Source organism: Hippocampus bargibanti, linkage group LG05 (genome assembly GCF_051943395.1).
Source record: "Hippocampus bargibanti isolate YZ-2025 linkage group LG05, ASM5194339v1, whole genome shotgun sequence".
NCBI lineage: Eukaryota > Metazoa > Chordata > Actinopteri > Syngnathiformes > Syngnathidae > Hippocampus > Hippocampus bargibanti.
Window position 1 is genome coordinate 31,605,174 of NC_142738.1, and position 14,691 is coordinate 31,619,864.

At 41.4% G+C, this 14,691-nt stretch overlaps 1 protein-coding gene and 1 long non-coding RNA gene across 2 annotated transcripts; one reads left to right on the forward strand and one right to left on the reverse strand.

Annotated features, from left to right (window-relative positions):
- Nucleotides 1–3,185: 3,185 nt before the first annotated feature.
- Nucleotides 3,186–10,346, reverse strand: LOC148898529 (uncharacterized). The gene is made up of 3 exons (XR_016114906.1): nt 10,276–10,346; nt 3,433–3,485; nt 3,186–3,332 (listed from the first exon to the last, which is right to left on the reverse strand). It is a non-coding gene; the product is annotated as an uncharacterized LOC148898529 (long non-coding RNA).
- On the forward strand, nt 10,305–13,095 carry LOC148898530 (uncharacterized). The gene is made up of 4 exons (XM_088995747.1): nt 10,305–10,396; nt 11,684–11,742; nt 11,826–11,856; nt 11,930–13,095. The coding sequence occupies exons 2-4, from the start codon at nt 11,700–11,702 to the stop codon at nt 12,501–12,503; spliced, it is 648 nt and encodes a 215-aa protein (XP_088851873.1). The 5' UTR covers nt 10,305–10,396; nt 11,684–11,699; the 3' UTR covers nt 12,504–13,095.
- Nucleotides 13,096–14,691: the final 1,596 nt, after the last annotated feature.

Here is a 14,691-nt window from a genome sequence, read left to right on the forward strand (position 1 = left end):
TGTGTTGCTTTCTCGGTCAGAGGCATTCATCATCAACTCTAAAACAAGACTTCCTGAATATTAAGCGCAAGTCTTAAAAGGTAAAATATAGCTATATGCGTTGGAATCTTTGTAAAATACGCTCAGTAAAAGTCATTTGAAGTGATCTTACAAATTATGGACACAACTTGTCCGAAGGCATCGGTTGTCCTTTCAGGGAGCTATAAATGTGTATATGTGCACTAAGATGATTAAATTATGACAGAAGTGATGCAAGGGCGCACTGAATGGCACGAAGTCCCGCCCATAGTTTTCAGAACTACTTGGACGATACTTATGGCGAGTCTCATTTCTCGGATGGTCTGGATTAACGCACATTTTCATGACAATATCTTACTTTGTTTCCACTTTTGTACTGTCTGGTGTTACCTAATTAGTTCCCTGATTCCCTTCGAGTCCAGATTACTTTTTGTGTCATTATTTAATTCAAGTTTTGTCGAGTGGAAATTTGAAGCACATGTGCTTCATAGTGCTTTTCTGTTGCACAGTTAATCACAAGACGAAACCCATGCGACTTCACCCATCCCTTCTGCCATACTGTGTTACAGGTAATGATTGTTTCATTTCGTTTTTATTGTACAATACGTATTTCGTTTCTTGTGTCGTGTTTCATTTGGCCGTTTGTGTTCGTGGCGTGTTGAACTGTGCCGTGTTCGCGCCGACCGTCTCGAATGTGATGCGTTCTGGGACATCATGTAAATAATAGCGAACTTGTGTTGTTTTCACTTCTGTAAATAACCACGATACGATCACACGTTTTTCATTAAGTTTTGTTATCTACAATGTTTTGCATATTGAGAACTACTTGGACGAGACTTATGTTAATCACAAGACGAAACCCATGCAACTTCACTTATCCCTTCTGCCATACTGTGTTGCAGAAATGAAAGAAATAAAAAGACATATCCACATGTCTGGTATTATTAAGACGGAAGCAACATGGAGCTCAAGACAGTCACTGTTGTGACACCCGTAACACATGGATCAATATTCATGAGCCACGATTGTAAACAGGCTGCCAAAGTAAACAAAAATGGCACGCGTGATGTGATTAGAAATCAGTGAAGAAAATAGTAAATCACAGGAAGCGGTGGTTTAAACACAAAAATCCAATCTTGAGACCAACATTGTGATCACAAAATTATTGTGAATGCTTGGGTCATTATTAATGAAGCAGGAATCAAAAGTAAAAACAAAAAGATTATGTAATCTTTGGGACGGCACAAAATGTAACTGCCTACCCGGAAGGGCAGGCAACCCGAGGGGAGAAGAGAGAAGAGAGAAGAGGAGATGTTGGGGAGAGTTTTTATAAAGACCATTTATATCCTTTATAAAGGATGTGATGTCATGACCAGAAGTCCAAGAAAAATAAATAAAAGGATGTGTATGGAAATAAAAAGTGTACCCAACAGTATGCAGAGGTGGTGTTTAGTTGCTCATTTGCATGAGACAAGGCCACCTCTCAAATAGAAAATATCACAGACAAGAAAAGTGTGCTATACTGGACATTGTGAATCTGAATGCATACTTTGAAGAAAACCTGTCAGACATGTTCTCAAAATGCTTGGGAATTGTTTTAAACCATGATTAACCTTTTCTCTCATGCACCCTGTAATCCGATAACACGGTTAGTTCAAAGATCATATGTCTCCAAGTAGATCACAATCAGAAAACCTTTATTCGTCCCACAATGGGGAAATTTACAGTCCACAGCAGCAATTTGAAAGGGGATTCTTATTTTCCTTTCGGCTCTTCCCTTCAGGGGTCGCCACAGCGAATCAATGTCCTCCATCTATCCCGGTTTTGTGCATCCTCTTCTCTCACACCAGATACCTTCATGTCCTCTCAACTTAAATTTCACCGTCACACCGACAGCACACCTGACAACTGTCTTACAGTCATGATACATGTCTTGCACCGCTCTGACATACTTTTCTGTCACTCCAGACTTCCTCGTGCTATGCCACAGCTCTTCTCTGGGCACCCTGTCGTACGCTTTCTCCAGATCTACAAAGACACAATGCAATTCCTTCTGACCTTCTCTGTACTTCTCTATCAGAATTCTTAAAGCAGCCACTGCATCTGCCGTACTCTTTTTTGGCATGAAGCCATAATGCTGCTCACAAATGTTCACTTCTGCTCTTAGTCTAGCTTCAACTTCTCTTTTCCAGAGTTTCATTGTATGGCTCATCAACTTTATTCTTCTGTAATTAGTACAACTCTGCACATCTCCTTTGTTCTTAATAATGGGCACGAGTACTCTTCGTCTCCATTCTTCAGGCATCTGTTCACCATCTAAGATCTTGTTGAATAACCCAGTCAAGAACACCACCGCCACCTCTCCAAGACACTTCCATACCTCGATTGGTAAATCATCAGGACCAAGTGCCTTTCCCCCTTCATCCTCTTCAGCGCCCTCCTCACTTCATCCTTGCTAATGCTTGCTACGTCTTGGTCCACAACAGTGTGTATTCTACTCTTTGTTCCTTCTCATTTTCCTCATTCACCAATTCTTCAAAGTACTCTTTCCATCTTGCCATCACACTACTGGCACTTGTTAATACATTGCCATCTCTATCCTTAATCACCCGAACCTGCTACAGGTCCTTCCCATCTTTGTCTCTCTGTCCCGCCAGCCTGTAAAGATCAGTCTTGCCTTCCTTGCTGTCCAGTCGAGCATACAAGTCATCATAGAAAAACAAGATATTATAAGCGTAGTAAAATAAAAATGTCAGCAGACTGAGATGTATACTGTAAATGTGCAAAACCGTTTCATAAAAAAACTGTACCAAGTATTAGTATCAAGAAAGGTATATTGATATATGTAGCTGTATTGCATCAACCCATATTTACAGTACAGGTGTCGAGTTTTTTTTTCACATGTGATTATTGATAATTGAGTAGCCTGACAGATGATTCCTTTATCCATCAATCCTCTCTTATAAATTGGTTACAATCTATCAATCTATCAATCTTTTTATCTATCAATCTTTTTATTTTGTTATGCTTAGAATATCTTGTTTTCTATCCTTTCACTCCCACCCCAACCCCATCCCTCTTCAATTGCTGCTGTGGACTGCAAATTTCCCCATTGCGGGACGAATAAAGGTATTCTGATTCTGATTCTGATTCTGATTCTGATCTAAAGTGCGTGCCTGAATATATATTTTTTTATCTTCTTCATACTTCATTAACTTCATTCGTTGATTCCATCCTTGATGCCGTGTTGACAGTGTCTCCAAAAAGGTAGTAACGAGGAATTTTGGTTCCAACCACACCAGCCACAACAGGTCCTGAAGGGACAAAATATTTACGTAACACACATGTTTTCTTAGGTATATTTTGCATGTGTTAGTACACAGTGGTGGTTATAACAAACAGGATAACAAGTACCTGAATGGATTCCCGCACGTATCTTCAGCTGTGTGTTGGGCTTGTGGGGGATCCTGAAGGTGTGGTAAATACTCATCAGATCCAAAGTTTAAAATGTGTTTGTATAGTGAATTGCCCTAACAGTGAGTGTATCATCTCTTGCCAGAGACAGAACAACTGATCTATCTTTGTGTGTTTTGTTGTGTGGTTGAGAGGAAAATAATTTCATCTGTACTGTATGTTACATATCAAGCAAATGAACTGAAGATACAAAGAGGAAAGGAGTCGCAGTACCTTACATTGCAGGAGTTTCTGAAAAACTACAGAGTCCTTTGGCAACACAAAATTCCTCTTTATTTCAAACAGATAAACACCTTCAGGCACAAATTTGTGCATCCAAAAGATAGGCTTCCAATTGAAAAACAGAGTAATGTAGTTTATTCAATACAGTTTAAGAATGAAAATTGTAAAGAACAATACATTGGGGAGACTAAACAAATTATCAAAAAAAATACTTTATCAACATCGCAGGGATAATACTAGTGAGCCTCAATCGGCAGTACATTTGCACCTAAAAGCTAGCAACCACTCATTTGACGACAATAAGGTTAAAATCTTAGCGAAAGAACATAGATGGTTTGAAAGGGGAGTAAAAGAAGCAACAACTAAATCCTTCACTAAACCGATATGGTGGTGTGAGGTTCAATTTGGATCGTTCGTACAACAGCCTACTTGGGCAAAATAGGATTAGGAATACTGATGAGGTGATACCGGTGGAAGTGGGGCATTCAGGCCAGTCGTTGGTCAGAACAATAGGAACAATCAGTGGAGTGGCAGGGAGTAGTCCTCTGCTCCCCACAACCTGAGAGCAGGGATTTTCATAAAACAGCTAAATCCTTCACTAATCCGATATGGTGGTGTGAGGTTCAATTTGGATCGTTCGTACAACAGAGTGCTTAGGCAACATAGCCTTAGTCATGCTGATGAGGTGATACCAGAGCAAATATTGCAATCAGGCCAGTCGTTAGTCAGGACAATAGGAGCAATCTGTGGAGCCGCAGGGAGTAGTCCTCTGCTCCCCCCAACCTGAGAGCAGGGACCTATCATGGCAGAGTCCGGCACCGCCATTTTTGAACAGTAGGGATATATATAGGGCCGAAACTACCAGTAAGACTTTAGATCGCTGAAGAAGCATCTTGGATAAGAAGCGAAACGTCTGACACCTTCAAAGAAGTACAAATGACGGCTGAAGAAACCTTTTCATCGTTACACATCAAGCACATTTGACAATTAACCTGGACAGTGCAGTTATACCTTAGCTTACAAAACTTAATTGGTTCCCAGACAGAGTGTTTAAGGCAAAAAGCGGGTAAAGGTTCGGAAGCTAAAGCGTTCATAAGCCGAGGTATCACTGTATTATATATTGTTGACTTCTGCAGTGTGTTCGCGATGCATTTGAGAGAGTAAAGGCTCGAGATGGTTTGGGCTAAAAAATCCTGGAAGAGTTCTCGTTTATGGAGGAATTTGTGATGGACACCAAAACGAAGTGAATTGCAATAATCGATATGAGAGATGAAGAGACGGTGGACAAGAATAGCAGTTGATATTGATTGATATTACATCGGTGGAAATGTGCGGACCAGATTATGTTGAGAACATTTGGAGACAGCTGCCATCTTGAAAAAAATAATACAGTGATTCCTCGGTTTACGAACCCCTTGGCTTATGAACTTTTCAGTTTACGAACGTTATGAAAATTTTACCTTGACATACAAACTATTTTTCAGGATACACACAGCGCTGCCACAATGAGTCATGTGTCGTTCACGAACAAGCCCGTTCGCCAAACAAGAAAATGGTGGCCGACTGTTTTGTCCTCTATTCCCCGCCTCCAGTCTTCGGTTAAAGCCACGTGATTGGTCAAGATGGTAAAAGAAGAAGGCTACGTTCCTCATCAAGTGTTAAATGCTGAGGAAACCGGACACTCCATTCCATCAAGCCATCAACGACCATCACAAAGGTAAATAAAATGACATTATTATAAAGTACAGTTTATTTCTTTAATTATAATACCATAGCACATTTATTATACATAAAATAAGGTATATTTGTGTAGTATTAAGGCTTAGAAAATTAGAAAGTAGAAAATTATTTTTTCTGGCTACCTGGGAACGGATTATTCTCATTTTAATGGTTTCCTATAGGAAATTAATGTTTGGGATACACCCTTTTCGCCTTACACACTCTGTCTGGGAACCAATTGAGTTTGTAAGCCAGTATATCACTGTATAACATTTATTTTGCAAGGGCAATTGGTAAAATGCTTGCAATGTCAAAATGTTGAAAAATGAAGGGTCACAAAAAATATGTGACAGTCAAGATCCGGCTTTAAGTTTCTCACCCGTCAATTACATTGCCAAAGTGTGAGGCACAAACGTCAACCCTACTAATTGATTACATTACAGCATGCAAGTGTTAGGAACAAAATGCCGCATGGCAAACCACCCTTAAAGAAATCAGCACTTGACCCTGCGTGAGAACAGAATGGGCGTATTTATTCAAGCCTCACCTACTGATGGTGTGACCTTTCTGATGGGCGTACAAAGCGAGTTGCCTCTTTCATTTGCTGCTATGAGGCAATACAGAAAACATCAGAGCGGGATTGGCATCACACTGTGAAGTTCAGTGCTGTTCACCACTGGTGAGGCACTACATCCTTGGAGTCGTTTATTCAAATATGAAGCCAAATAGTTCAGCCTCTCTATTACTTTTTACCTTGATTAGAAATTATTGTTTCCAAAGCTTTCAAGCGATTCCACACTGTTTGACAGTATAATAGCAAGACAAGAAAATATTTTATATGAACTCAAGTTCATGATTGTTGGGTTGTTAATTGTTGGAGCTCTTTTAAATAGCATTTAATCATACCTTCATCTTGAAATGTTATGATAGCTTTAATTATAAAATTACCTTGGCGCCGGGTATCATAACTTCATGTCTGACATTGCTCACAAGTCAAACGATTTCAAAATTTGGAAAGAATTGAATAAGTTATGAATTTATTAGACTCACAAAGTGACCATAATAAGAGTGAATAGAGGCGATTGCGGGTACCTTAAAAATGGCAAATTGTAGCCGTCTCAAACTACAGGACATTTTCTGTCCTTCACAAAGGTCGCGCTGTCAACCCAGGAGATAAATATCTCGTGTGTGTCTTGAACCACTCCAAGCCTGTCACTGGACTAGAATCTGGCTATTTTTTAATTACATACTTTGCACTTACTTCCATACTTTCATCAAGATTCAATCCTTTATCGCAAGTTTTAAATACCATATACCACATTCGTGATAACTATGAAGGTGTAGTCTTTCTATTAGTCATTGATAAAGAACCAGTCAAATGATGACATATGACCTATTGCACTCTGGTAGGACCGACTCTTGTACTATAGATATTGTAAGGTACCCTTAAATCACCCCCCCCCCTCTCTCTCTCCCTCTCTCTGTCCATCAAAATAGCGAATAGCAAAGGGCTCAAAGCTGACCCCTGGTGGAGTCCAACCTCCAACTTAAATTTCACCGTCACACCGACAGCACACCTGACAACTTTCTTACAGTCATGATACATGTCTGGCGCCGCTTTGACATACTTTTCTGTCACTCCAGACTTCCTCATGCAATACTGCAGCTCTTCTCTGGGCACCCTGTCGTACGCTTTCTCCAGATCTACAAAGACACAATGCAATTCCTTCTGACCTTCTCTGTATTTCTCTATCAGCATTCTTAAAGCAAACACTGCATCTGTCATACTCTTTTTTGGCACGAAGCCAGACTGCTGCTCACAAATGTTCACTTCTTCTCTTAGTCTAGCTTCAACTACTCTTTTCCATAGTTTCATTGTTTGGCTCATCAACTTTATTCCTCTGTAGTTACTACAACACTGTACATCTCCTTTGCTCTTAAAAATGGGCACCAGTACACTTAGTCTCCATTCTACTCACCATCTAAGATCTTGTTGAACAACCCAGTCAGGAACACCACCGCCACCTCTCCAAGATACTTCCATACCTCGATTGGTAAATCATCAGGCCCAAGTACCTTTCCCCCTTCATCCTCTTCAGCTCCCTCCTCACTTCATCCTTGCTACTATTTCCTACGTCCTGGTTCGCAACAGTCACATCTTCTACTCTTTGTTCCCTCTCATTTTACTCATTCATCAATTCTTCAAAGTACGCTTTGCATCTTGCCATCACTCGTTTGGTATGTGTTTATACATGACCATATCTATCCTTAATCACCCTAATCTGCTGCATGTCCTTACCATATTTGTCTCTCTGTCTCGCCAGTCTTTAAAGATCAGTCTCTCCTTCCTTGCTGTTCATTGAAAATGGATGTAGGCCTCTTTTTTTGGCTTTCACCACCTTTACTTTCACAGTGCACTGTATCTCCATGTACTCTTGTCGACTCTCTTCCGTCCTCTCAGTGTCCCACTTCTTCTTTGCTAACCTCTTTATCGGTATACACTCCTGCACCTCCCCGTTTCACCACCAAGTCTGAATACGTATATACTGTACTTCCAGTTGATACACCAAGTACTGTCCGACCCGTCTCTCTGATTATGATCGCTGTAGTTTGCCAGTCATATGTAAGGACCTCTTGCCCACCCAGTGCTTAACTCCTTCCTAAAAGTCATGCAACACTTTTCGTTTTTCAACTCGCACCATTTTGTCCTCAGTTCTGCCTTTGTTTTCTTTCTTCATCTTCCTCACTACTACTACCAGTGTCATATTGACGTCCGGGTTGAGTGAATGCTGGCACGTGTGGCTGCCGCTGCCCACCCGCAGAAAAAAAAAATCCTGTGACTGTAAAGTGTCCTTGAGAGTTTTGAAAGGCGCTTATAATTTACATGTATTATTAATACAGGAAAGTCTCGTTATATCGATATTCAAGGGAGTCCGAAAAAATATCGATATAACCGGGACTATCGATATATCCGACCCTATTTGCATGTATTTTTCTTAGTGCGTGCATAGAAATAGTATCGATATAACCGGGACTATCGATATATCCGATATCGATATAACGAGACTTTACTGTATTATTATTATTATTATTATTATTATTACACACCACCATCCTAAACTTTCTGGCTACACTCTCCCCAACCACTACTTTGCAGTCTCTGATTTCTTTCAAATGGCGCCGTTGGTACAAAATGTAGTCTACCTTCTGCCTCCACTGTCATAGGTCACCCTATGTTGTTGTCTCTTCTGAAAGAAAGTATTCACAATAGCCATTTCCATCCTCTTAGCAAAGTCAACCACCATCTGTCATTCAGCGTCTCATCTGGAGTCCAAACCTGCCCATCACCTCCTCATTGTCTTTGTTTCCTGCGCCCACATGTCCATTGAAGTCTCCACCAATTACAACCCTCTCACTTCTAGAGATGTGCTGTACGACTTTCTCCAAGTCCAACCAAAATGTATCCTTCTCTGCCAACTCACATCCTACTTGAGGAGCATACCCACTAACAACATTTAACATCACGCCTTCAACTTCTAGCTTCAGACTCATCATTCTACCTAATACTCTTTGTACTAACAAGCTCCTCTTTTAAGATAAGCCCAACTCCATTTCTCTTTCTGTCTTCACCATGATAGAACAACTTGAACCCTGAACCTAAGCTTCTAGCCTTGCTCCCTTTCCACCTGGTCTCCTGGACACAGTATGTCGCCCTTGCTTTTCTGCATCATGTCAACCAGCTCTCTACCTTTACCTTTCATTGTTCCTAGATTCAAAGTTCCTCCTCTCAGTCCTATACTCTCTGCGTTCCATTTAGCACTTTTCCGAGGGGCACACCTCCCTCCTCTCCTCCTTTGACCAACGGTAGTCCATTTTCCATCGGCACCCTGAAGCTCAACAGTGCCAATGGCGGTCGTTGTTAAGATGGGCCTCGACCGATCCGGCATGATATTCTGAGGTTTGATTAGCATATTTGTTTTGGATTACATTTTACGGCGGATGCCCTTCCTGACACAACCCTCTGTATATATCCGGGATTGGGACCGGCACAATAAGGCACTGATTGTGTCCCCTTGTGGCTACATTTGTCGCTTGAGATAATCGATGACTGAAAATAATCATGGGTAAAATGGGTTTATTGTCAATTCTGACAGAAACTTACTCTTGCCATTTAGTCCCCCTGATTCTGTGATTATTCTTTGTTCGTTGATAAGAATTTGTTGCTGCATTTTTAATGTTCCCACCTGCTCTAAGGTTGGGGGGAGCAGAGGACAATTCCCTGAGGTTACACTGATTACTTATATTGTCCTGACTGATTATGGTCTATCCGACCTTAGAGCAGGGACCTATCATAGCAGAGGACTGGCACCGCCACCTCTGGACAGTCGGGATATATATATGTAGGGGCAGAGCTACCAGAAAAAAAATCATTTGCTGACGAAGCCTCTTGGATGAGACGTCCGACACCTTCAAAGAAGTACAGATGACGCCTAAAGAAACATTTTCATCGATGACTTGGAGGGCACAAACCAGTTTGACCTTTTTGCAAAGCCACAGTAGTCTTCTTGACCTTCACTACCCTTGTTGCTGGGTAGATTAAAAAAATAATAATAATAACAAATAAATATGTAATAACCTTTGGAAAACATGTTATGACATAGTGTACAAAGGCGTGCGTGCGTCTTTGTGTGCGTGCCTATCCCAGCTGTCTTTGGTAGTATGTAGGGTCCACCCTGAATTGATTGCAAGCCAGTCATACCCAAATAGAAACCACAGACTGTAATTGTATGAAAACAAACAGAAATCAATTACATGACCGTACCTGATTAACAAGGGCCTCACCTGAATGTGGGCGCACAAGTCTTTTTAAGCCGTCCATGACTGACTGTGAAACAACAGAAGACGGACGGAAGCACGGCTGTCAACGACCAAAGTTCTGAAAGAGCAAACTTTAGTGTGCGTGGTGAGTACTTTCTCCATTTTCAAATGTTTTCAGTCAGCACAATTTTTTTGCAGATTTAGCACACTTGAAATCATTTTTATTGGTGTTTTGCATTTGACTAAAAATATCATATTGCGTGTTTTGGCTATTTTAGATGCTATAAAACGTTTTTCTGATGTCAGTTAGGAAACAAAAAAAGGTGTCGGCTGTCTTTTAAAGTTGGACATGTTTGGAGTTCTGCATTTTGACTCAGTGTACATTGGACCACACACTTTAAAACCAGACACAAATGTCATTTTGAATATGGAAAAAAAATATGCTCTAAGCAGATTCAGAATACATTTATCAATGACATTGTAAAACAAGATCGAACGATCAAAATTTAAAAATACACTGATTTAAAAAAAAATACTGGTAAGTGCAAGGAATATCACACATGAAAATTACCATTCATGGGGCACTTGAAACAGTAGAAGAGCAAACGAGTACAGGTGCAAGAATTTAGTGCATTTTTTAGATATAACTCACTCAATTTTGTAATATTATTTTTACGTATTTTTTTTTTTTTTAATAAATCAAGGGTTCACTCAAAGAAGAGGCTACTTGCGGCCCCCGGGAGAGCAGTTGCCTGTGTTTGATATGATGTATTTAAAATGCATGATGTGCAAAGATTTGTCCACTCCAGTGCCAGGGTTCTCGTCATTTTCACTCAAATTGCAGGAGCAACAGAATATTGAGTTTTAGGACGACATCAAAATTCAATGCAACAAAAGAAACTTTAGTCTTTTCTATCATTAAAGAAAGTAATTCCTAAGTTATAAGGGTCTGGAGTTCTCTGAGCTTGACATGGGGGCAGCTGTGCAAATGCTGCCCCTCGTGGGAGAGAAAATCTTTACCAGAGGTCTGACCAGCGCTTTATCGGCATCCCCAGCAAGAAAAAGCAAAACTCGAACAAATTCGGGCATGGCACTCCGCGTCATGCCTTTCAATTCCCGAATAAATTTGGGAATTCACACCATTACTGAAATTGATGAAAAAGGTTTCTTCGGCCATCATCTGCACTTCTTTGAAGGTGTCGGACGTTTCGCTCCTCATTCAAAGAGCTTCGTCAGTGAACTAAAGTTGTGCTAGTAACTCTAGTCCTATATCCCCAATGGACTGAGGTGACATACACCAGCGCAACTTTAGTTCGCTGAAGAAGCCCGAAGGCAAAATCACTTTCAGAAGCCTTCCTCCTAAGGACAGTGCAGGAACCTTGCAGCTAATGCAAAATGGTCACCTTTACAATCACTTTTCACTGTATTTTAGGACATCACCAGCGACAATGATCATTCTCAAGGTGTTCACTGTTGTCCTTGTGCTGTTCGGTAAGACATCAAACTCAACTACCAAGTAACAAAAAGCCAGTGAAAGGTCACCGTGACAAAAAGATGTCAATTCTTTTTCACAGGAACTACCTGTCTTTCAGCTAAGATAAAGAGGTAAGGTGCCAGCCAATGCAGATGTTTTTCCAGATAACAGTGTTCAATCTAAGTCACATCCATTCCCATGAAGGTCAACACAAGGTCCTCCAGGACCTCCTGGGCCACCATCAGGACCACCTGGACCTTCTTTACAACTGCCACAGACAACTTCAGGACCACGAGGGCCACCTTCAGGACCTCCTGGGCCACCTTCCGGACCCCCTTCCGGACCACCTTCCGGACCACCTGCACTTCCAACAGGCCCACCAGGACCACCAGGGCCACCAGGACCAGAGGGTCCACAAGGACCTCCAGGATCTCAGGGTGCACCAGGGTCAGAAGGACCACCAGGTCCACCTGGACCAGAAGGTAAGCCAGGAGCTGATGGTCCACAAGGAGCACCTGGAATAGATGGTCCACCAGGGTCAAATGGGCCACCAGGGCCACCAGGACTAAATGGACCATCGGGACCTCCTGGACCACCTGGACCAGCTGGACTATCTGGACCACCAGGACCACCAGGACCACCTAGTCCCTCAGGACCACCAGGTCTTCCCGGGCCACCACAGCAATATCCATATTGGCCTTATTGGCCTTATTGGCCTAATTGGCCACAAAGGCAACGTTCATCTGGACCACCAACCTATGAGCAACCTGGGCCATAACCATATTCACTGCCTGGGCCACTACCACCGCCATATGATCCAGTATTTTATGACCCATCACCCAGGCAATCTATTACCAAGGATGATCATAATTTCCTACCCCGGCAAATAGCGGCCATCAGTGCAGCCCCCCTATTGTCCCAGATGAAAAATAAATAAAAAAAAGCCCACCAGAAGGCCAAATTGTCAAACTGCCCAATGACCCCTCCGAACTGGAACAGCACACCTCAACCTGGACCATTTCCAAGGCAACGTGTTATTCCAGATGCCAAAAAAATATGGAGCATGACCTTTCCAACCTGGATCACCACCTTGATTCCCACTAAGACCGAGCTAACCCCAGTTAAACAGGATTAGAAAGGACCACCTATACAACCATCTTGCTCATGCAGAAAACCCTTTACTGGCTACAAACATGCCCACCTGAAACAGAAACAACTTGGAAAGCTAGTTGCTCTTACTCCAAAATACATTTTGTCCTGAAGCATTCAGCCCTAATCGTAATGTTAATCATGTGGTCGTTCATGCAAAATTGCAAGATTCTCATCTACTAATAAAGCCAACTAATAAAGATGATTTTTCTTCTAAATGACTTATGTGCCTTCATGACCTCAACTCAGAAATGGTACCCTTTGAATTCAAAGACATAAACCTGCTTGATTGGCATAGCATTCAATTGAAATCATCTGCCTCTTTATAAATAGAATAATCATCATCCATATGGACATCTTTCACTTTGCAAACTCTACTATTTATACTGCATTTGAAAATAGTCTTGGCTACAATCTACTCGGCATGTGGAAGAAAAGTCAAAGTCAGCTTTGTTGTCAAATATGCTAATATGCGTGACGGACAGCACAGATGAAATGACTGTCCCCTCAGACCCACCGTTCAAGGCACTTATAATGACTTTAACAAACATAATAAACACGAAAACGCCAATTTGCCGGGAGAGAGAGAGGAGAGAAAGTCATACATTGAAAAAGTCTAAATGGCCCAAGTTTAATCAAGCATACTAAGCCTACATGGCCTAAGCTTATTCATGCTAATGAAGTAAACAGGGCCAGGGATAGACATTAAAGGTAATCAGTTGGCTAATGAGGTGAGTCCAGCGCCAGTGATCGAACTATAAAGGTAATCAGAGTGTAGAGGTAATGAGATTGGCTAATAAGGTGAAATCACTGCCAGGGATACCACAGTAGAAGTAATCACATTGGCTTCAGGGAGTGGTCCACTGCTCCCCCAACCTTTGCGCAGAGACCTATCAGAGCAAAGGTCTGGCACGGCCACCTCTGTCCATTAGGGATATAGGGCTAGGATGCCATCATAACTTTAGTTCACTGACGAAGCTCTTCGGCTGAAAAGCGAAACGTCCGACACCTTCAAAGAAGCATTTTGGGCACTTTGTTTGGTCTGAAAACTTCACGTTGATCCGTGTTGATGGCGAAATTAGAAGGAAAACATAATCAATCAATAACGCAATGGTGAATCGTTGTGTGTGGTGCACCAAGACAACTACAGTAAAGTCTCGTTATATCGATATTCAAGGGAGTCCGAAAAAATATCGATATAACCGGGACTATCGATATATCCGACCCTGTTTGCATGTAATTTTCTCCGTGCGTGCATAGAAATAGTATCGATATAATCGGGACTATCGATATATCCGATATCGATATAACGAGACTTTACTGTATTTGATATTCGCTTACAAAAATTCCTAGGAGACAAATCAGCCCATTTCCAACGGAGCTTTGTCGCCATCGTCTAAATTTTTTGGGTGCTACATTTCTGTCCAGATTGCTCAAAATGGCACGGAATAAATTATTTAATCAATTGCAAACATGTATGATTTCCTCTTCAGAACTATTTGAATCATATTCATAACTGGATGAGTCACAAGAAAGCATCTTCTCTGAAGCTATTGTTTTGATTCTCGAGCAAGTCTTGGCATGACGTCACGAACTGGGGGCGGGACTTTCTGAAAATCCCCAATTTGCAGCTCCATTTTTTTTTGCAGTTTTAGCACACTTGAAGTCATTTTTATTGGTGTTTTGCATTTGACTAAAAAATATCAGTCTGCGTGTTTTGGCTATTTTAGATGCTAGAAAACGTTTTTCTGATGTCAGTTAGGAAACAAAAAAAAATGTGTCGGTTGTCCTTTCAACCCTAATCTATCATCAAAGAG

Coding starts and splice junctions, on each gene's coding strand:
- LOC148898530 (XM_088995747.1), top strand. CDS start 11,700: ATGATCATTCTCAAGGTGTTCACTGTTGTCCTTGTGCTGTTCG. Junction 11,743..11,825: donor TGTTGTCCTTGTGCTGTTCG/GTAAGACATCAA, acceptor TCTTTTTCACAG/GAACTACCTGTCTTTCAGCT. Junction 11,857..11,929: donor CTTTCAGCTAAGATAAAGAG/GTAAGGTGCCAG, acceptor ATTCCCATGAAG/GTCAACACAAGGTCCTCCAG.